This window comes from Hippopotamus amphibius, chromosome 9, assembly GCF_030028045.1.
Source record: "Hippopotamus amphibius kiboko isolate mHipAmp2 chromosome 9, mHipAmp2.hap2, whole genome shotgun sequence".
In the NCBI taxonomy this organism is placed as follows: domain Eukaryota; kingdom Metazoa; phylum Chordata; class Mammalia; order Artiodactyla; family Hippopotamidae; genus Hippopotamus; species Hippopotamus amphibius.
In genome coordinates this window covers 105,676,104-105,699,169 of record NC_080194.1, presented here as the reverse complement: position 1 = coordinate 105,699,169, position 23,066 = coordinate 105,676,104, and the positions used below count along the sequence as shown (strand labels likewise).

General features: G+C 43.0%; 1 protein-coding gene across 18 annotated transcripts in view; it reads right to left on the bottom strand.

Moving 5' to 3' along the window:
• The window catches only part of STYXL1 (serine/threonine/tyrosine interacting like 1), a 54,152-nt gene that overhangs the window by 6,674 nt on the left and 24,412 nt on the right, over positions 1-23,066 (bottom strand). For 9 of the 18 annotated variants that reach the window (XM_057749065.1, XM_057749066.1, XM_057749067.1 and 6 more), the window contains 6 exons: positions 22,945-23,053; positions 21,374-21,515; positions 18,789-18,934; positions 12,381-12,526; positions 5,010-5,107; positions 3,328-3,440 (listed from right to left, as the gene is read on the bottom strand). In XM_057749065.1, the coding sequence (XP_057605048.1) occupies positions 3,328-3,440; positions 5,010-5,107; positions 12,381-12,526; positions 18,789-18,934; positions 21,374-21,515; positions 22,945-23,053 (754 nt within the window). The remainder of the gene's footprint in view (positions 1-3,327; positions 3,441-5,009; positions 5,108-12,380; positions 12,527-18,788; positions 18,935-21,373; positions 21,516-22,944; positions 23,054-23,066) is intronic. The other 9 variants (XM_057749070.1, XM_057749077.1, XM_057749075.1 and 6 more) reach the window with 2 other exon arrangements.

The following is a 23,066-nucleotide window of genomic DNA, read 5'->3' as shown; positions in this document are numbered from 1 at the left end:
AAATAAATAAAATATCATATCATATCATATATCAAGCATCTCTTCTACCCACAATAGTATGAAACTGGAAATCAAGAAGAAAAGAAGAAAACAAAAACAAGAAGAAAACTGAAAAATTCACAAGTATGTGAAAAGTAAAGAACATGCTACTTAACAACCAGTGGGACCAAAGAAGAACTCAAAAAATATCTTGAGACAAATGAAATGGAAATACAACATACCAAAACAAAAGCAGTTCTAAAAGGGAAGTTCATAGCAATAAGTGCCTATATTAAGAAACAAGAAAGATCTCAAATAAATTACCTAGCCCTACACCTCAACGAACTAGGAAAAGAACAAACTAAGCCTAAAGTGAACAGAAAGAAGGAAATTACAAAGATCAGAGTGGAAACAAATGAAATAGAGACTTAAAAGACAATAGAGAAGATCAATGAAACTATGAGCAGAATTTTTTAAAAAAGATAAGCAAAATAGACAAACCTTTAGCTAGATTTATTAATAAAAAGAGAGGATGCAAATAATATCAGAAATGAAAGAGGAGACAAACTGATACCATAGAAATACAAAAGATCGTAAGAAACTACTATGAACAGTTATACACCAAAAAATCAGACAACCTAGAAGAAATTGATAAATTCTTAGAAACACACAACTTACCAGGACTTAACCACGAAGAAATAAGAAAATCTGAACAGACCAGGTACTAGCAAAGAGGTTGAATCAGTAATCAAAAACCTCCCAACAAACAAAAGTCCAGGATCAGATAGCTTCACTGGCAAATTCTACCAAACATTTGAACATGAATTAATACCAATACTTCTCAAACTCTTCCAAAAAACAGAAGAGGAGTGAACACTCCTAAATTCTTCCTATGAAGCCAGCATTACTCTGATACCAAAACCAGACAAGGACACCACAAGAAAAGAAAATTATAGGCCAACATCACTGAACATAAATGCAAAATCCTCAACAAAATATTAGCAAACTGAATTCAACAATATATTAAAAGGATCATACTCCATGATCAAGTGGGATTTGTTCCAGGGATGCATGGATGGCTCAACATCTGCAAAGCAATCAGTGTGATACATCACATTAACAAAATGAAATATAAAAATCATATGATCATCTCAATAGATGCAGAAAAAGCATATGACAAAATTCAACATCAGTTCATGATAAAAAAAAAAACTTTCAACAAAGTGTGTATAGAGGGAATGTACCTCAACATAATAAAGGCCATATATGACAAGCTGACAGCTAACATCATAATCAACAATACAAAGATGAAAGCTTTTCCTCTAAGATCAGGAACAAGACAAGGATGCCTACTCTCACCACATTTATTCAATATAGTATTTCAAGTCCTAGACAGAATAAGTAAAAGACATCCAAATCAGAAAGGAAGAAGTAAAACTGTCTCTCTTTGCATACAACATATTATATATAGAAAACCCTAAAGACCTCATCAAAAAACTGTTAGAATATACAAATTCAGTAAAGTTACAGGACACAAAATCAATATACAAAAATCAGCTGTGTTTCTATACACTAATAACAAACTATAAGAAAAAGAAATTAAGAAAATAATCCCAATTCCATCAAAAACAGTAAAATATCTAGGACTAAATTTAACCAAGGATGTGAGAGACCTGTACACTGAAAACTATGACACTGATTAAAGAAATTAAAGAAAACACAAATAAATAGTAGATATCCCATACTCATGGATTGGGGGAATATTGTTAGAATGTCCATACTATCCAAAGCAATCTACAGATTGAACACAATCCCTGTGAAAATCCCAATGGTATCTTTCAGAGAAATAGAACAAATAATCCTAAAATTTGTATGGAACAACAAGACCCCAAATAGCTAAAGCAATCTTGAGGAAGAAGAACAAAGCTGGAGGCATAACGCTTCCTGATTTCAAACTATATTACAAAGCTATAGTAATCAAAGCAGTATGGTATTAGCATAAAATATATACACATAGATCAATGGAATAGAATAGAGATCCAAGAAATAAACCCACACATATATGTTCAATTAATTCAGGACAAAGGAGCTAATAATATACAATGGTGAAAGAATGGTCTCTTCAATAAGTAGTACTGGGAAAACTGGACAGTCACATGCAAAAGAATGAAACTGGTGAGAATTCCCTGGCAACCCAGTGGTTAGGACTCAGTGCTTCCACTGCTGGGGTCCCAGGTTCCATCCCTAGTCAGGCAACTAAGATCCCACAGGCCATGCAGTGTGGCCAAAAAAGAATGAAATTGGACCACTATCTTACGCCATACACAAAAATCAACTCAAAATGGATTAAAAGCTCGAATGAAAGACCTGAAACCATAAAACTCCTAGAAGAAAACACAGGTGGTAAACTCCTTGACGTCAATCTGCTGGTAACTTTTTGGATTTGACACCAAAAGCAAAGGCAACAACAGCAAAAATAAACAAACAGGACTACATCAAACTAAAAAGCTTCTGCACAGGAAAGGAAACCATCAACAAAATGAAAAAGCAACCTAAGACATGAGAGAAAATATTTGCAAATCATATAACTGATGATGGGTTAATGCCTAAAATATATAAAGAACTCGAATTTCCCTGGTGGCACAGTGGTTAAGAATCCACCTGCCAATGCAGGGGACATGGCTTTGAGCCCTGGAAGATCCCACATGCCTTGGAGCAACTAAACCCGTGTGCCACAACTACTGAAGCCTGCACACCTAGAGCCCACGCTCCGCAACAAGAGAAGCCACCACACTGAGAAGCCCGAGCACTGCAACGAAGAATAGCCCCCATTCCCCACAACTAGAGGAAGCCTGCTCCCAGGAACAAAGACCCAACACAGCCAATAAATAAATTAAAAAAAAAAAAAGAACTCATACAACTCAAGAGCAAAAGAAAACAAACAAACAAAAAATCTGAATTTTAAAAGGGCCAAGATTCTGAATAGACATTTTTCCAAAGAAGACATACAGATGGCCAACAGGTACATGGCAGCAGCCAAAACGCTCCTCCCTTGGAGAACCCGGAACTAACACTGGTAGACAGACTGACAGCAGTGGGGGACACACAGATGGTGCTGCTGGCCACAGCCTTGCCCAGCCTGAGTCCCTGGGCCTACCAGGCATGCCCAGTCTCCAGCGTCTAGCCCAGATCTTGGGATCTTGCCCTTGGATGTGGTATGCTGGGTAAAGCCCTGGACTTGGGGCTCCCCGCCCTGACCCTTCACCCAATTAAGGCTCCAAGGCAGTGCTGGATACACATTCCTCTGAGGTCAGCTTGACCCCACCTCCTGGACCAGGGAATACATACCTTTAGGGTTTGCTCATTCTGGTGCATAAGGTAGGCCAAGATGGCCGCACAGCTGCGACTGATGCCCATGGTGGAAAAGACCAGGATGACAGAGCCAAGCTCAAGGTGAACTTCTGCAAATGGAAGGAAAGGTGGGAGGTGATGGGTGGCCCCCTTCCCTATGGATCTGTAAGATGACTGGCCTCCATGGGCCAAGAGTAGGTTCAGAAGCAGCACACCACGGTCTAGGCAAGTCACGTGACATCTCTAGGACACTGTTTCATCACCTAGCAAATGGGGATCCTCAGACCTAGCTGGCAGTTGAAGAGAATCACACCTGGGCATTCAGCATTATCACGCAAAGGCCTTTCCTGGGCTATCGAGGCTTCCATCCCAGGAAGGTCTGTTACCAGTTGACCTCCCGAGCTGGGGATGAAAGAACTGTAGCACTTGGGTGCTGATAGAGGCAGTACAGCCTGGACATGAATCACAACCAGTGAGTACTGGCTGTGGGGCTTGGGCACTCTAAGCCACAGGGTCCCCATCTGGAAAATATGATAACAGTATACTACCTACCTCATAAGGTTTTGTACTGTGCTTATTAGCCCAGTGCGTGGTACACAAGTGTCACCTAATCACATTCAGTAACACCCCTGGGGCTGTCAATCTCACCCGGTGAGGGGAGAGGAAATCTAAGCTGGCATCCTAGGCTGGTTGGTAACCACCAAGAACTGAAGACAAATATACCAAGTGCAAAATCACAGACTGTCAGAGCTGGAGGAGGACTCAGATGATTCAGGCCAACTGCCTCAATGTATGGATAAGGATACTGAGGCAGAGAGCAGTTTGGGTTGGCCCAGAGCTGCCCAGTGAGGTGGGGCTGGAGACGGGGCTTCTTTGGGCCACAGGGCTCTGCCATCCCATGGTGGGACACAAGGCAAGTCTCAGTCTTGGCTCCTAGGCAAGTGATACAGCCTCCCAGGAAAATAAAGGTTGTCTGGGCCAAAAGGCCATTCTCAGGCTGGGGGCTGTGTTGGTGCCAAGCAGGCCATTCTGGGCCTCAAACCAGACACAGCCTTGCTCTCTCCAGGGATCCTGCTCTCCTTGGGATGACTGAGAACTCCACCCTCAGTGAAGTAAGTGGCTGGTGGGCACTGCTGTGTGTGGTGCGAGGACAGAAGGGGCACCGGACCCACACAGAGAGGACCATGGAAGTCAGAGATAGAAGGGCTCTTGAGTCTTCCTTCTACCCCACCCCACGGACCAGATAGGAGGGCTGGGACAGGGTGAGGTTCACCTGCAGGTCACCAGAGCCCGGCCTGGAGCAGGCCTCCATGAACATATGCACCCAGGAGGGGCCAGCACCCACATTTCACAACAGGTGCAGTGATGCCGAGACTGGAGCTTGGCCAGGCGTGAGAGGGCATAACGATCCAGCCAGGACCAGAATGCAGGGCACTCAATCCACAGTCTGGGGCTCATATTTGGCCCCATCACCCCCAAGGTAAATGTGTGGCTGCCTGTATCGCTGAGGACCCCAGGAGATGGGCTTGGCCACACCTGGCTGGACATGTGCTGGGCCCTGCCCTTTTCTTCTGAGCACTGGAAGTCACAATCAGCAACAGGCATGTGGACGAGGTACCACGGCCCCTCTGCTCCCTGTGTATAGGCCAGTTGCTGCCTGGGTAAAGAATGCTCCTTACCAATGAAGTGACAGATGTGGCGTAAAAAAGGTGTAATGTTGGCTTCCAGGGAATCTTCTATCTGGATGTGCAGAAGCTTGTCGGAGTCACCTACAAAACTAAGCAGAAGAAAAGCACAGATACTGGCATACTCACACAGAGCCCTGCTATGGTATCCTTCATCCACAGCAACGAGATCACAGAGGAAGGATGCTGAGCTAGCATCAGGGAGACGTGGGCAAATAATGAACCTCGCTCAGAAAAACAGGACCTACCACATAGAGGGGTTGTGTAGAGTAAATCAACTAATCTATGTGAAGCATTCAGCAGTCTGCTTGGCACATGGTAGTGTTCAATAAATGTGACATTATTATTATTAACCCAACCTGGTGATTTCCTAGAATACAGTGCAGACAGTGAGGATGGAAAGGAATATGTAATGAGTCTGCTATGTTAAATGGAGAAAGCAGGGTGAGAGGGATGGAGAGTGGTGGGCCTGCTGTTTTAGATAGGTTGGTCAGGGAAGGCTTTCCTGAGGAGGTGACATTTGGGCAGAGGTTTAAAGGAGGTGACAGAACAAGCCAGGCAGTTATCTGAGAAACGAGTGTTCCAGGTAGAGGAGAATACAAGTGAAAGGTCCTGAGGGCAGTATGTTTCTGTGTTTGAGAAACAATAGGGAGATCAGCGTGGCTAGAGCTTTATGAACAAGGGGGAGAGAGGAGGGAGATGAGGCGTGTGCCATGTTTAATGAGAAGATGCCCACAAGGAGCTTGGCACAATGCCTGGAGTGCAGTGAGCACTTGGGAAATGTTATTTATGAAGACTATGGCCTACTAGTGACATTCATTCACTGTGGCATGCAGAAAGCTGCAGTAGATTCAGAAATGAAAATATTCTAGTTTAGTTTCTGCATGAGCAGTTGCTGTGACAAATCAAGTGCAATTCATCATTCATTCATTCATTCATCCATCCATCCTTCCCTTCTCCCTCATCCCTCTCTCCCTCCCCATCCGACCACCCATCCACCATCCATTCATCCGTCTATCCCCAATCATTCATTCTTTCCTCAGATATTCACTCAATGCCTATTGTGTGCCAGATCCTGAGCTAGACCCCAGTGGACACAAGAGGAATCAAATAGGGCCCCTCCCAGCTTCAAGGAGCTCCCAGTCTGATAGGGGTGGCAGACACATAAACAAATGGTCCCAATCCAACTGGCTAGGTTTTAAGATAAAGACCTGCACATGCTGCTGAAGAAGAGGGGCAAGGAAAAGTTGAGGGAGCTGGAGAAAACCTTACAATGGAGGAGACATCTGGATGCAGAAGACCGAAGGATACAAGGTTAATATATAAAAATCAATCGGATTTCTAAATATTAACATCAAATTTTAAATTTTATTTTACTTTTCTTGGCTGCGCTGTGCGGCTTGCAGGATATCTTAGTTTCCCGGCCAAGGACTGAATCCAGGCCCCAGGAGTGAAAGTGCCAAGTCTTAACCACTGGACCACCAGTGAATTCCCAAGAAACTTAAAATTTAAATATACCATTTATAATCACATCAAAAATATCAAATACTTTAGGAAGAAACCTGATACAAGATGTGCAAGAGCTGTACACTGGAAACTATAAAACACTGCTGAGGAAAATTAAAGAGCAAAGTAAATGGAAAGATAGACCATGTTCACGGATCAGGAGATTTAACATTTTTAAGATATCAATTCTTCACAAATGGACCTATGAAATCAATTCAATTCCAGTCAAAATTGCAACAAGCTTCTGTGCAGAAACTGACGAATTGATTCTAAAATTTATATGGAAATCAGGGACTTCCCTGGTGGTCCAGTGGTTAAGGCTCCAACTCCCCCAATGCAGGGGGCCCGGATTTGATCCCTGGTCAGGGAACTAGGTCCCACATGCTACAGCTAAGAGTTTGCATGCCGCAACTAAAGATCCCACAGGCAGCAACCAAGATCCCACATGCCACAACTAAGAACCGGCGCAGCCAAACAAATATTTTTTAAAAATAAAATGAATAAAATTTATTTGGAAATTCAAAGGAAACAACTTTGAAAAAGAACAACAAAATTAGAGGGCGAACCCTACCTGATTTATGATAAACCTACAGAAATCAAAAGTATGGAACTGATAACAAGGCCCAACTGTAGAGCACAGGGAACTGTATTGATGATCCCGTGATAAGCCATGATGGAAAAGAATATGAAAAAGAATATATATATATATATGTGTATGTGTGTGTGTGTGTGTGTGTGTGTGTGTATAACTGAGTCACTTTGCTATACAGCAATTAACATAATATTGAAAATCAACTATACTTTAATAAAATTTTTTTTAAAAGAGAAAAAAAAAGTGTGGAAAACTGATATAAAGAAAAACGTAGATCAATGAAAAAGAATAAAGAAGCCAGATATAATCCTGTACACATACGGCCAACTGATTTTCGACAAAGGTATCAAAGTAATTCAACAGGAGAAGGATCATCTTTTCAACAGCGATAACTTCCACATGCAAAACAATGAACTCTGTTCCATACCAGGCACCATATACAAAAACTGATTTCAAAATATGTTACAAAATGTAAAGGTTAAAACTATAAAACTTTTAGAAGAAAATACAGGAGAAAATCTTTGTCATAATTCAAGTGTCCATTTAGGCATGGGTCTGTGTTTGGACTCCGTTCTGCTCCATTGGTTTACTTTTTTATCCTGCACCAATATCACAATGCCTTACTTGCTGTGGTTTTAAGTCTTGGTATCTGGTCATGTAAATTTTCCCATTTGTTGTTATTCAATACTCAGCTATTTTTGCTCTTTGTTATTTTCATATAAAATTTAAAATTACTGTATCAATTTCCACAAATCTATTGGAATTTTATTGGGATTCGACTGAATCTATAGATGAATTGGGCAAGAATCAACATCTTTACAAAACTGATTCTTCTAATCCATAACCACAGTACATCCTCTGTTTATTCAGGTAATCTTTACTACATCCTCTAGTTATTCAGGTAATCTTCAGTAATTCACAGTAATGCTGTATAATTTTCTGTGCAGAGATCTTGCACATCCTTCAGTGGGTATAATCCTAGGTATTTAATATTTTTGTCCTACTGTAAATTACACGCTTTTAAATTTTCAGCAAACTTATTTAAATCCAATAATTTATCTGCAGGTTGTTTTGGCTTTTCTGTGTGTACTATTAGACTGTGTGTACAGTGAAAGGTTTTTTCCCTTTTGATTCCTATTTTATTTCTTTTACTTGCTGTATTTCACCAACTAGAACCTCTAGTACGATGTTAAATAGAAGTGGTGATAGTTGCATCTTTTGTCTTGTTCCCAGGCTCAGTGGGAAAATTTGCAACATTTCGTCATTTCCCAGTTTGCTAAGATTTTTTTAAATCATGAATATACAGTGAATATTATCAAATGCTTTCACTGCATCTACTGAGATAATCTTGATTTTTCCTCTACATTATTGATATGGTAAATTACATGGATTGATTTTTCAGATGCTAAAACAAACTTGCAACCTTGTAATAAACCAACTTAGTCATCAGGCATTATTCTTCATATATATATCTCTGTATTCAATGTGCTAATATTTTACTTTAGGATTTTTACATCTACATTCATAAAGAAAATTATTCTATAATTTTCCTATTATATTATAATGTCTTTTTCAGGTTGTGAAATCAGTTTTTGCTGGTCTCATAAGACAAGCTGAAAATTATTCCTCTTTTTTATTCTTAAAAAATTTAATATTGGCTTTATTTCCTCCTTAAATATTATATAAAATTCATCACTGAAGCTATCTAGACCTGGAGTATTCTCTATGAAAAACTTATTAGTTTTTGATCCTAATAAAATTTTCTGTTTTGTCTGATGTCAGTTTTGATAGGTTGTATTTTTTTTGTTCAATACATCTAAATTTTTATATTTATCACAATGAAGTTTTCATATACTCCCTTAAGATCTTTTGTACATCTGTAGGATATGGCAGACTCCCCTTTTACAAATGGTTATTTGTGCCTTCTCTTTTTTGCCAAGGATTTATCAAATTTATTATTTTTGTAAAACTATTTTGACTCTCTAGATCCTATTTGATTGTTTCTAGTTCAACTATCTGCTTTTATTATTTCTTCCTTCCTTATTTGAGTTTAATTTGCTGTTTCTTTGGTAACTTCTTAAGATGAATGCTTCACTAGTTGATTTTTAGCCTTTCTTCCTTGTAATAGATGCATTTAAGGCTATAAATGTTCCTCTAAGCACAGCTTAGCTACATTCCACAAGCTTTGATATGTTCTATTTTCATTATCATGTAATTTAAAATATTTCACAATTTCCATTGTGAGTCATTTTTTGATCCATGGGCTATTTAGAAATTTCTCTCTAAATTTCTAGGAATTTCCTAGTTATATTTTTAAATTATCATTTCCTACATTAATTCCAGTGATTGAAAGCCAACTCTATATGATTTTAATCTTCTGAAATTGGTTGAATCTTGCCTTATGGGCCATCATATTGTCAATTTTTATAAATCTATTTCTTACTAAGTGAGCATTGGTAGCTTGAGTCTTGAGGAATTTGTTAATTTAATTTTTCAAATGTATTTGCATAAAGTTGTTCATAACACTTCCTAATTATTCTATTTTTAATTTAAAATTTTACTGAGATCACTGTAGATGGTCATTAACAGTTTTTATCAAATTTGGAAAATTTTGGCCATTATTTCTTCAAACATGTTTTCTGTCTCCCCGTTCTCCTCTCCTTTGGAGATTTCAATTACACATATATTAGGCCCCTTGAAGCTGTCTCAATCTCACTGAAGCTCTGTTCTTGGATTTTTGTTTGTTTGTTTTAAAAGTCTTTTTCTTCCCTATGTTTCATTTTGTCTACTTCTATTGCTTTGTCTCCAAATTCACCAATCATTTCTTCCATAGTGTCTAATCTGTTAATTCCATCCAGTATATTTTTCACCTCAGATTCTGTACTTTTCATCTCTAATATAGGGCTAGTTTTTCCTCACTACTGAGGCAGCACTCTTCTGAGTACTCTGTTTGATGCCCTGTATATTACAAGTTTTGTTTAAACTGACTGGAAACGCAAACTACTTCTGGCCCCACACAATCTCTGGGATTGTACTACCTGTTCATTTCTATTGGTTTTTCTCCCAGCCTTGAGTAGATTTCTCACATGCAAGTGCTTATAAGCACTTAGCTGAAGACACGGGGGACTCTCTGCAGATGTTGAGTCTCTCTTCATACTCAGTTCTCTATTCTCTATGCAGGTCTCCTGAAAATTTTAGCCAACTCAACAGCTCTGAATCCTCAACTCTGTACCCTCAATTCCAAAAGAATAATAGGATCTGTTTTGGCCCCCTCCCTGTACTGTGACCTGCAGACAATCTCCAACCAATAAGCTGGATCGATTGTGGGGTTCACCTTTTTTTTTTCTCTCAGGAATCATTGTCATGTGCTGTCTGTTGGCCATTGTCTGAAAACACTCATTTTAGATGCTTTGTCTGAGTATTTGTAATTGTTTAAGGTGGGGTTGTAATTCTGGTCCCAGTTACTCCATCATGACCAGAAATGGAAATTCTTCTAACATTCTTTAAGGATATATTCTCTGGGTACAAAATTGTGGGTTGGTAGTTATTTTCTTTTAGTGCTATAAGATTCTATTATTTATTGCTGGATAACAAAATGTCCTAACACGTAGTGGCTTAAACCAATAAAAATGTATCATCTATCAATTTCTATGGATCAGGAATCTGGAAGCAGCTAATCTGGGTACCACTGGCTTAAAATCTCTCAAAGTTATAGACAAGCTGTTGTCAGCTGGTCTCATCTAAAGGCTCAGTTGGAAGCTAACTCACATGACTCACATGACTGTTGGCAGGATTTGGCTTCTCACAGGCTTTTTGACTGAGGGCCTCAGTTCATCACTAGCTGTTGGCTGAAGACTGCCAGGTCCTTGCCATGTGGACCTCTCTACAGGACAGCTCATAGCATGGTAGCTGACTTCCTTCAGAATGAGTGGGCAAGAGAGAATGAGAAAGACACCACAGTCTTTCTGTGACCCAGTATCAGAAGGGACAGCCCATCACTTCTGCTTTATTCTATCCATTAATACACATCAGTAAATCTAGCCCACATTCAATACTGTGAATGGCAGGAGGTGGGGAGTCACCAGAAAGGCTCTTACTGCAAAGACACTTTCCATATTTCCTTCTAGTTTCAGTGATTTCTGTTGATGAGTCAGCTGTCAGTCTACTTATTGCTCCTCTGAAAGTAATGTAACTTCCCTGCTTCTTTTAATATGTTCTCTTTCTTTGGTTTTCAGCAGTCTCACTAAGTGCCTAGATGTGATTTTCTCTAGATTTATTGATTTTTATATAGTATCTTTTATTACCATATGCCTTCTTGAATTCTTCTGTTTATATAAATTCTCTCTGAGCTGAATTTTATTAGCTCTGATCAGAGCTAGAAGAGGTAGGTTGTATAGTGCGGGGCCTTGGTGATCATGACTGGACATAGCTGGGAAGACATAGGCTGACAAGCAAAGCTGTGCAGAACTTTCCTGCTCTCTGAACAATGATGAGTGAGGGTGTGTGTGTGTCTGTGTGTCCCTAGTACTAGGGAAAATGTGAGGCATAATGGTTACTGTATCGAATGTTTCTGTCCTCCCAAATTCATATGTTGAAACCTAATCCCCAAAGTGATGGTACTTGGAGGTGGGGCTTTGGGGAGGTAATTAGGTCATGAGGGTAGAAATTGAAACCCTTATGAATGGGATTAGTGCCTTTATGAAAGGGACCCTAGAGAGCTTTGCCCCTTCTGCCATGTGAGGACTCATGAAGAAGTTGCCATCTATGAACCAGAAAGCAAGCCTTCATCAGACACTGAATCTGCCAGTGCCTTAAGCTTGGGCTTCCCAGCCTTTACACCATGAGAAATTCTGTTTGTGAGCCAGCAGTCAACAGTATTCTGCTATAGCAGCCCAAATGGACTAAGAGAGGGGTCACTTCTCAGAGGGCCTAAGACAGGAAAAGCAGGGTAAACCAGGATATTTTGCATCAGAATGCTAAGTACCAAGAAAGCATTACTTTTGGTGAGATTTAAGTATGGGGTATGGGGCAAGTGTGGGGTCTCAGTCCCGGGCAGAGGATGCCATGGCCATGCCAGGAAATGAAGTGCAAGCCAGGAATAGATGAAAATAAGTGCAGACCCTACTCCAGTGTATGCTGACCTCTAAAAAGCCCTTTCAGTTCTATCAATGCATGCCACTAGGAATCGTATATAAATAAATGATACTAATAAATTAATAATAAATGATACTAATCTAAAAAAAAAAATCAATGGTACTTCTACTTACAACGGCCCTGTCTCCATGGAGATGTTGACATGTGCTTTGATTTTCAAATCCTTCTGAATTCTAGGGTCACAGGCTTGCCTGAAATTTCCCAGGTAGATCCTGCCTGGTATTATCTCAACAGGGTATGGCTGGAAGTCATCCAGGTCCTGAGGTGGGGAAGGAGAAAGGCTGCTAAGACAATAATCCCCAAAGAAGAAGTTGTTTTTGTTTTGTCTCTCTTTTTTTTTAGTTTAGTTTTGTTTTCTGTTTTGTTTTGTCTCTTGAAATGTGGTTCAGCAAACAAGCTCAGAAAGGCAAACTGGGACTGTGAATGAGACTAACCCAATATTCACTGCAGCACTATTTACAATAGCCAAGACATGCAAGCAACCTAAATGTCCATTGACAGAGGAATGGATAAAGATGTGGTACACATGCCAAGAGGCAACTAAGCCCGCATGCCACAGCTACTGAAGCCCACACACTCTAGAGCCCATGAGCCGCAACTACTGAGCCCACATGCCTAGAGCCTGTGCTCCACAACAAGAGAAGCCACTGCAATGAGAAGCCCATGCACTGCAACACAGAGTAGCCCCCACTCACCGCAACTAGAGAAAGCCCATGCGCAGCAATGAAGACCCAGCACAGCCAATAAACAAATAAATATAAAATATCTCCTTAGTAATTAAAAAAAGATGTAGTACATATATACAATGGATATATACAATGGAATATTACTCAGCCATAAAAAAGAATGAAATAACGCCCTTTGCAGCAACATGGATGGACCTAGAGATGATCATAGTAAGTGAAGTAAGTCAGAGAAAGACAAGTATCATATGATATCACTTACATGTGGAATCTAAAAAGATGATACAAATAAACTTATTTAAAAAACAGAAACAGACTCACAGAATTCAAAAACTAACTTATGGTCACCAAAGGGGAAAGGTGCAGAGGGCAGGGCAGGCAGGCAGGAAGGATAAATTAGGAGTTTGAGATTAACATATACACACTACTATATATAAAATAGATAATCAACAAGGACCTACTGAATAGCACAGGGAACTCTACTCAGTATTCTGTAACAACCTATATGGGAAAGGAATCTGAAAAAGAATGGATATATGTATATAAATAACTGAATCACTTTGCTGTATACTGAAACTAACACAACATTGTAAATCAACTATATTCCAATATAAATAAAAATTAAACTTAAAAAATTAGAAACAAAACTACCACTTGATCCAGCAATCCCACTTTTGGTATATATCTGAAGGAAATGACCATCTTGAAGACATATCTGCACCCTCCATGATCATTTGAGCATTATTCACAAAAGACGCAGAAATGGGGCTTCCTAGGTGGTGCAGTGGTTGAGAATCCGCCTGCCAATGCAGGGGACACAGGTTCGATCCCTGCTCCAGGAAGATCTCACATGCCACGGAGCAACTAAGCCCGTGGGCCACAACTATTGAGCCTGCGCTTTAGAGCCTGTGAGCCACAACTATTGAGCCCATGTGCTGCAACTACTGAAGCTCATGCGCCTAGAGCCTGTGCTCCACAACAAGAGAAGCCACGGCAATGAGGAGCCTGCACACCACAACAAAGAGTAGCCCCCACTCACCGCAACTAAAAAGAAAGCCCGCACACAGCACCCAACACAGCCAATAAAATAAATAAATAAATTTATTTAAAAAAAAAGACATAGAAATGACCTAAGTGTCCATCAGTGGATGAATGGATAAAGAAAATATGGCATATACAAGCAATGGAATATTGTTCAACCATAAAAAAGAAGGAAATCCTGTCATTTGTGACAACATGAATGGACCTTGAGGGCACTGTGCTAAGTGTATAAGAAAAAAACAAATATTGCATGATCTCACTCAAATGCAGAATCTAAAATAGCAAAACTCATGGAAACAGAGAGTAGAGTGGTGGTTGCCAGGGGCTGTGGGGGTGGAGGAAATGCGGAGATGTTGGTGAAGGTTATAAAGTTCCAGATATAAGGCAAATAAGTTCTGGGGATCTAATGTACAGCGTGGTGACTACAGTTAACAATACAGCATTATATACTTGAAACTTGCTAAGAAAGTACATCTTAAATGTTCTCATCTCACATATACACATAATTATGTGAGGCGAAGTACGCGTTAATTTTATGGTAATCATTTTGCAACATATATGTGTATCAAGTCATCATGTTGTCCACTTTAAACTTATACAATGTTATATATCAATTATATATCAATAAAGCCAGGGGAGAAATTATAAAATTTGATTGTTTCCAAGGAAAGATTATTAGAGCACCAATCAGGTGGTTAGAAATGATTATCATCAAATAATAAGACTAACCTTATAAACAAGTTGGAAAAAGGCCAGAAAAGCTTGCCAGTCTAAGACTGGTCTCAAAGTATGCCTCCAGGAAACTGAGAACTAATGAAAATTCCCCTAACGGTTCCTTGGGTGACCTGTTATAGCTCAGATGTCTGTAATAAAACAATGGCTACATAAGTATTGTTGGCATGGATTGAAAACTTACTTATTACATTTAATAAAATAAAACCTAGGCATAACCTCAAAAGAAAAAAAAGAAATCCATTAACATTGTATAAACTGATGTTTGTAATATAATCTGTTTAGAGGCCCCTTTTTTCTGCATCAGTTTTGAATGGGAAATGCTAACCTATATAATTTCAAAGGTCAAACCAGTTCTAAAACGCCTCTGGCTCCAAATGTGACACAGAAATAACATTGTAAGTACCTCAAGCTATTCTGCTGTCCACATGAGCCTTTCAGAGCCTTCTGGCTTCCGTGCGTCTCCCCGCCCAGTGAAACTACCACAAGTCCACCTTCCTCCCAAACTGTCAGCCTCCAAAGACTTTATCAATGAGCAGACACTATGTTGAGCTAGCCCTCAAGTTTGTGAGACACGCAGCCCTTCTACATGCAGGCAGGCCCAGTACTTGCAGATGTGACCCAAAGTGCTCTCCAGGGTGCAGGGTGACCCCGCCCAGGACACTCAGCTTGCTGGAGCCAAATGAAAGCCTCCTGGTTTCATTCGGAAAATCTCACTCAATACCCACCACAGATCTGTCAACTCTCTTCCTGATGTTTCCACCAGCTTCCTTTCTTGTGGTTGTAAGGGCTGTGGGGGAGAGGGTGTGGCATGGATAAAAACATGCTCTGCTATAAAGAGCGAGCGCCTGTTAATTCTAGAGGACACAATTTTGACAACCACATCGACAAATATAAAAGAAACTGGTATCACAAATTAACACGTCCCAACTGAGCCCACTGCCTTCCCCCTACACGGCCGCCTCCTCTTCCTGTGTCCCCTTCTCAATGAGCCACACCACTGGCCACCTGTCACCTGCACCTAAACCATGGCATTTTTCTAGACTCCTCCCTCTCCCGTGCCCCCCGCCTCATATGTATGAAAAGCCACTTCCTAACTATTTCTTGAATCCGTCCTCTCCTCTTCATCCCTGCCTCCTAGCAGGTCTCCCAGACCCACTCTGCCCCTATTGATCTGGGCTCTGCTCTGCAATCAGAGTTGATCTTTCTAACAGGCAATCTAACCAGGTGCCCCTCCCTGGACTTAAAACCACGCATTGGCCCACCATCGTCTGTCTCCGGTGGGGGCTTCACACATGCTTTACCCACAGAACCCCTTTGCTCAAAGTGAAATCTTATTTAAGGGATGCCACATATAAAACAGGAAATTAGAAGTCACTCTGTCTATAGTGGAGGGGCAGTCTCAGAGCCCAAATTCTGTACCCCCATTCCCCCGTGTAGGAGTTCCTTGGGGAGCAGTAGGGACAATCCTGCTTTACACTGTGTCAGAACACATAACTGGAAGGGAGTGGGGCTTTAACTCTTGCCCCTGAATTAGTAACAAAGGCCCCAAAGTAGGGAGAGGCAAATACTAGGAAGGTACATTCTAAAAAGGGCCATAAGCAAGCAGAGTAGAACTCACCCACCCAGGCCCTGCTAGATACCACCAGCCACCGCCCTACCCCTCTTCCAAATCTACTTAAGAAGACTTGGGGCAAGGGCAAGTCTCAGGTGTATACACATCAAAACTGACCAAACTGTACATTTTAAATGTGTACAGTTCATGCTATGCCAATTCCACCTTCCTAAAGCTTTAAAAGAAAAATAAAGGAGGTGAGTTATCAGCATGCAATGTTTGCAGAACAGAAAGACTCCCTCCCATCACTGCAAAGCCAGTAGGCGTGCTCCTCTAGGAGCGAGGAAGAGTGCCTGGCAGGATGGGGAGACTGGCTATGCACCTGCTGAGCTGAAAATCATAGCTCAGTGGAAGAAGCGGAGGAAGTCCTTTGGAGAGCTTGACATATATATCCTGCATTTGGGAACAGGTATGACCCCAGACACAGGTCCCCGCCTTTTCACACATGCTGGGCTGGAGCAGCCAAGCCAGCAAGGCAAGGAGGGGCCTCCTTCTTCCCCCTGCCCCGTCACACTCCCATGTGGCTCGTTCTGGGACTTGGGTAAAGGAATATGGATGTGGTGGGAGGTCGTGAGCTGCCAGGGGAGGGGAAGGGAATTGGGGGTACTCCTGTTAGGAATTTCCAGCTGGCTCTCTGAAGGATCCTCAGTAACAGACAGGGCCCCAAGAAAACCAGCAACAAAGGCCATCAGCAGCACACAGAACCCAGCTGGGGCAGAATGAGAAGGCACTTCCCCACCACTGACAAGCAGCCAGTCACACAAAACAGGGTCCACACTGGACCCCCAGCACCAAAGGAACCAGACCCAGAAGAAGGGAAGTAAGGAGATGTCCCTGAAGCTATCCCACATCCCTCCCCATTCCCAGCCCCCAGCCCCCAGCAAATGGAAGGCTACCCAGCTCCGGGAGATGGGAAGAGAAGAGATTCGAGCTGAGATTGGTATTCTAAACTAGCCTAGCTTGTATTGGACTGTTTTAATTCCCTTTTTAAAAATTATTTCAAAAATACAAGAAAGGGACTTCCCTGGTGGTACAGTGGTTAAGAATCCACCTGCCAATTCAGGGGACATGGGTTCAAGCCCTGGTCCAGGAAGATCCCACATGCCACAGAGCAACTAAGCTTGTGTGCCACAACTACTGAGCCTGTGTTCTAGAGCCCGAGAGCCACAACTACTGAGCCCATGTGCTGCAACTAGTGAAGCCCAGGTGCCTAGAGCCCATGATCCACGAGAGAAGCCACCACAGTAAGAAGCCCATGCATGGCAAGGAAGAGTAGCCCCTGCTCCCAACAACTAGAGAAAGCCCATGTGCAGCAACGAAGACCCAGCACAGCCAAAAATAAATAAATAAATAAATCTTTAAAAAAAAAAATACATGGAAGTAGAGAGAATAGTATAACAAATCCCTGGATCTACTTACTTCTTCTGCAAACATTATCAACTAATGGCCCCAACGTCCGAAGCTTCCCCAGATTATTTTGAAGGAAATTCCAGATGTCATATCATTTTAATTATAAATATTTCATTATGTATCTCTAAAAGATAGGGACTCATAATTTTAATAACATAGCCATAATAATGTCATCACAACCTAAAGAAATACATAGCAGTAATTCCTTACTATCATCAAACTCCAGTTCATAGGCACATTTCCTCAGCTGTTTTATAATATACGACTAGACTGAAATTTTTCATAATCGAAAGTGGCCAGAAAGTATGGAATCTGCCCGTGATGTTGCTAAGGGCAAGAATGAGAGCACAAAAAAAAAAAAAAAGAAGAATGAGGGCACAGCTGAAGGCAATTACTGGAAAGAATGAAACCTCTGCAGGTTCACATTCCATTACATTCAGACTCTTCAGGAAACCAGATACTATCAAATGCCCCCAGGGACTAGTCCTTGCCAGCATATCACTGCCACCCAGTGCTTGCCTTACCCTCACCTGTTTCTCTTCTGGTTTGGCTTCAGGAAGCAAGTGCCCCTCTGGGCTCCAGACATCTGGTACATCCTTTGGCCACACCTTATTACAAACCTTGTCTCCCTACTAGTCAAAGGACTCCTCTCATCCTTTTGTTGTATCCTCTGGACCCAGCCAAGTTTTGTGAGGACGGACAGCTAAGGATGGCGAGGCAGCCTCAAATCATGATGGCCCTGCCTGTGTGACTTTGAGAACGAGCCACCATCTAGAACCCCCACCCGGGATCCCTGCCTCCTGAACCGACCTCATCTATTAAACTGGATTTTGCCTGAATCTGGCGATTCTAAATTCATTACACTGGACTGGACCTCCTGGCTGCTCCAAGTTCATTCCCAAGTCATCTTTGACATCTCTTCCATCTTTTCCACATCATCTGTCTCCTCCTCTTTCTCCAACCTTGCTCCCCCTCCCTCGGTCCCCAAGGGAAGGCCATGCTCCCATCCGAGCCTGCCTGTGCTCAGCAGCTTGCCTCACCTGCGGCATCCAGATGATCTTCTGTGTCCGGAAGAACTGGTACATGGCTGAGAAGCGCTCATAGCCTCCTCTCAGGATGTGGATGGGGTGGCGGGTGAGGTGGGTCAGGGTTCTGCCACACTCAACGGCAGCTCCAAGCACAATATCTAAGAATGGAGACCAAAGAGATGAATGTTCCCTGTGTGCTCACCATTTGCCTAAAGGTCCAGTGGATAGGCACTCCATTCTGAAAAGCAATTATCTAAGAAGCTGAAGCGAATATAAATAGAGATGAATGTTACAATTAAAATTTAAAAAGCAATTCACCAAGTAAGCTGATCGTTTTCTATAAACTCTGAGATTTCATTTTATTTTTTCATATTGTTGTAAGGAAGGATGATTCAACATGAGGGAAATGTGCATGCATATATACAATATCACATATTATATGCCACACAATTCATCTAAAGTATATAAATTAATGTTTAATATATTCACAGTTGTGTAACCATCACTGCAGTCAATTTCAGAACATTTTAATCACCCCCCAAAAGAAACCATGTACCAGTTAGAGGGTTTCATTCCTTATTTCCCCACAAACATCCAGCTCTAGGCAACCACTAATCTAATTTCTATGGATTGACCTCTTCTGGACGCTTCATAGAAATGGAATTACATGATGCATGGCGTTTTGTGTCTGGTTTCTTTGAGCATAATGTTTTCAAAGTTCATCTGTGTTACAGCAAGTGTCAGCACCCCATCCCTTTTCGTAGCTGAATAATATTCCACTGCGCAGCTCTCCACCTTTTGTTTATCCATTCATCTGTTGATGAATATTTGGGTGTTTCCATTTTGTGGCTATTATGAGTAAGGCTGCTGTGAACATCCATGTGCAAGGTTTTGTGTGCACATGGTTAATTTCTCTTGGTATATACTGTGGACAAAGAATGCTGCTTGCCATAGCAGTAAACAAAGGATGCTGCGGCCATCAGGCCATCAGCCACTGCAGCTGCCCCCGACCGTGCAATTTGCCTTAAGTGGGCAAATTACATGTGTGTGGTGTTTGGTTTTTGTTGTTCTGTGGTTGTCATTTCCTACAGAGTGAGGATGGGGGCTCCATAGCACTAAAGTGATGTCAGGTACAGAGTGCAGAGGGGGTTGTCTTTACCGACCATTTCCTAGGATTTCAGGGTCCAGCCAACAATCCTAGGATTGCAGATGGAGCCCAACAGGATAAGCGTAGGGAAGAGGGGACAATTTCCTGGCTAAGGACTGCCTGAGAAGACTGGTTTTATTAAAGGTGGAAGCCTAGCGCCACCCAGTGACCACTGGTGGGAATGCCCAGCCCCTGGAACTCCGCCCACACCTATTAGTCACTGAGCCACAAGCAGCAGCACAGGGTGGTCAGCCCAAATCAGGGGCTGAATCGTGAGTGCAGCGGAGCCTCAGCAAGGCAGATTAGAACTGGCCACGGTCCAGCTCGGGGCTGGAGTGACTGCACTGTCCTTCAGCATCACTACCCAGGCCTTAGAAGACCGGACAGAGCCAAACTGCCCAGCTTTGAATCCTGGCCCCACCACTTACTAGGCATGGTGGTTTAAAAGCTCTTTCCACAAATTCTTTCAAATGCCTCCCTTTAAAAGGTTTAATTCTCCTCTCCTTGAAGGTAGACTGTACTGAGTGACTTGCTTCTAATGAATAGAATGTGGTGAGAGTCACTGTTTCAGTCCCAGGACTAGGTCATAAAAGGCACGTGGCTGTCCCTTTCTCTCCCTCTTTCCTGGATCACTCGCTCTGAGGGAAACCAGCTGCCCTGTCGTGAGGCCACCTAAGCAGCCTCACGCAGAGGTCCACGCAGTGAGGAATCAGGACTCCTGGCTACTCCCACGTGAGTGATGCATCTCAGAAGCACAGCACCCTGGCCCGGTCAGACCTTCACATGACAGCAGTTCTGGCTGACGTGACTACAACCTCAAGACAGACTAGAACCTCCCAGCTAAGCTGCTCCTGAATTCCACAGAAACGAAGGGATAATTAATGTTTATGGGATTAAACTACTGGGTTTGGGGGTGATTTGTTACACACCAATAGATACCCATGGTCCCACACCTGGGAAATGAGTTACTTCACCTTCCTGGACCCCAATTTCCTCATCTATAAAATGGGGATGTTACCTGTTCTATATGTCCTTTGAACAAAGGCACTGGCTTTTCAAGGATATTTGTATAACAGCCAGCCTTGGATGATAGAGACCATTTCTCCCTCCAGAGCCAAGGGCAGGTAGGCTTTCTGCCCATTTGTTAAAAAAGATTCAGGCCCCCTAAGCTCAGGGTTCTCCAGTAACACCACCCACTGCATTCTGGCTACTTTTACTGCTCTGACCCAGGAGCCTCATGTCTCTTGCCAGCATCCATGAAACCGTGGCAGGCTCACTTGTCATCTTGCAAGGAAAGAAAAATCCCAGACCCTTCCCAGTTCTTGATCTCGCCATCCTCGTGGGGTTGCTCTGCAGATGGCACGAGGGGACCCAGGCAGAGCACATGGCATGTGGCAAAAGTGCCCCATAACTTAACTCTTATGCCTGCTGCTTCTGTAACAAAACCCACCTTGATCTCCATCATCAGTGTTGCCATTACTGCTGTCGTCTCTTAGGGTTACCTCCAGGGAGCTGGTGGCATTGTCATATACCACACAGTATTGCACACACTGCAGATCCACAGACTCCGGGATGAGATATTCACCTGCCCTCTAGAGAAACCACAAGAGAAGCCTGTGGGTGGGTGGGCTCAGCTGAGCCTGTAGTCCCTGCACACCAGCACTGGGAGGAGCCGAAGGTAGGACGGCGCCCATTTCCCTGACTGCACAAAGGCACGGAAGCACTGAGAGTGGACCTGAGAGTCTCCTAATTCCAAGGATCTTCCACACCCATATCCCCTCCTGGGGGAAGCTGACTGCATCAGAGATAATTGCCTGGCCTAACAACAGGGGTCTACTGACCAGCCCACAGCTGATGCCCTAGCACGAGTGCTACGAGAGCAGTTTTGGCCACCTGAACTAATGAGGTCCTCTGTCTGGGTGAGAGCGTTGGCGATGGGAACCGAATCCAAAATCTGCCATGAAGAGGGTGGTAAGCAGAAAGGCCTGAATGGACAGAAGTCACCAGCAAGCAGGTGCAATGAGGCAGACTGTAAGCTCAGAGGGAAACTCTGTGAGAGCAGGAACTTTTGTCCCTTTACAGCCACTGATGTATCCTGAGCTTTCAGAGCAGAGCCTGGCACACGGTAGGCCAGAAACATGGTTAAAGGAAGGAATGGGCAAATAGGAGCCATGAGGTCGTGAGGAGAGCTGGGAGTGGCCGAGTCATCATTACGCTGGACCACAAGGGCAGGAACAACGGGTGCCTTCTGCAGAGGAGGTGATGATCTCTCCCAGGACAAGAATTGCCCAGGACCCCAAAGGGTGTCACAGAGCTCGAGAAGGCCCAGCTGGTGGCAGCTGAGAAGCGAGTCCTCGCTTGTTTGCAATGCTTCCCAAAAGCCCCCACTAATCAGGGGAATCCAAGCCTGGCTCTGTCCCTGCTGACCTAAGCTGGCTGTCATAGAGGCCCTGACAGAGGATGTTCTGGTGGGATAGGACGAGTGTTCATCTTCTGTACTTCAAGGCAGAGCGGTAAGGCCCCTGGAGGTACAGACCTGGGACATCCTCCGGGACTCTCGGGAGAGAAATCATATTCATCTTATGGGACTGGGAGATAGACGGTGCTCCGAGGAGGAGCAAGATTTAGACAGGTGATGAGGGGGAGGGGCTCTGGGGGTGGAGAAGAGCAAAAGCGGAAAGGTGGGAACAGCCCCTAGAAGCTTGAGCAGGTGGGAGCACAGGAGAGATGGCTAAATATCTGTTCTTTATTCAGTAAGCACTTTGAGGACTCACTCTGCACTTCCACTGTGCTAAGCTCTGGAATACAGAGATTCAGAAAAAGGAAAAAACAAAGAGGGGAAATGCCCGAGTTGGCCTGGGGAACTCAGGAGGGCCGCATGGGACAGGAGGCATTTGAGATGAGACTGCGAGGGCGAGTGGAAATTTGCCAGATGGGCAAGGGCTGGGGGAGCGTCCCAGGCTGAAGGAACAGATACCAGTCTTTCATTTTTCAGTTAACAAATAGGTACCAAGCACCTACCAGATGCCAGGGACCAGGCTGAGCACCGGGATACAACGATGCACAAAGCATACCCGTCCCTGGGTCTCGGACAGCCGTGTGTCCAGAGCACCACACGTATTGTCGTTTCCTAGATTGTAAGA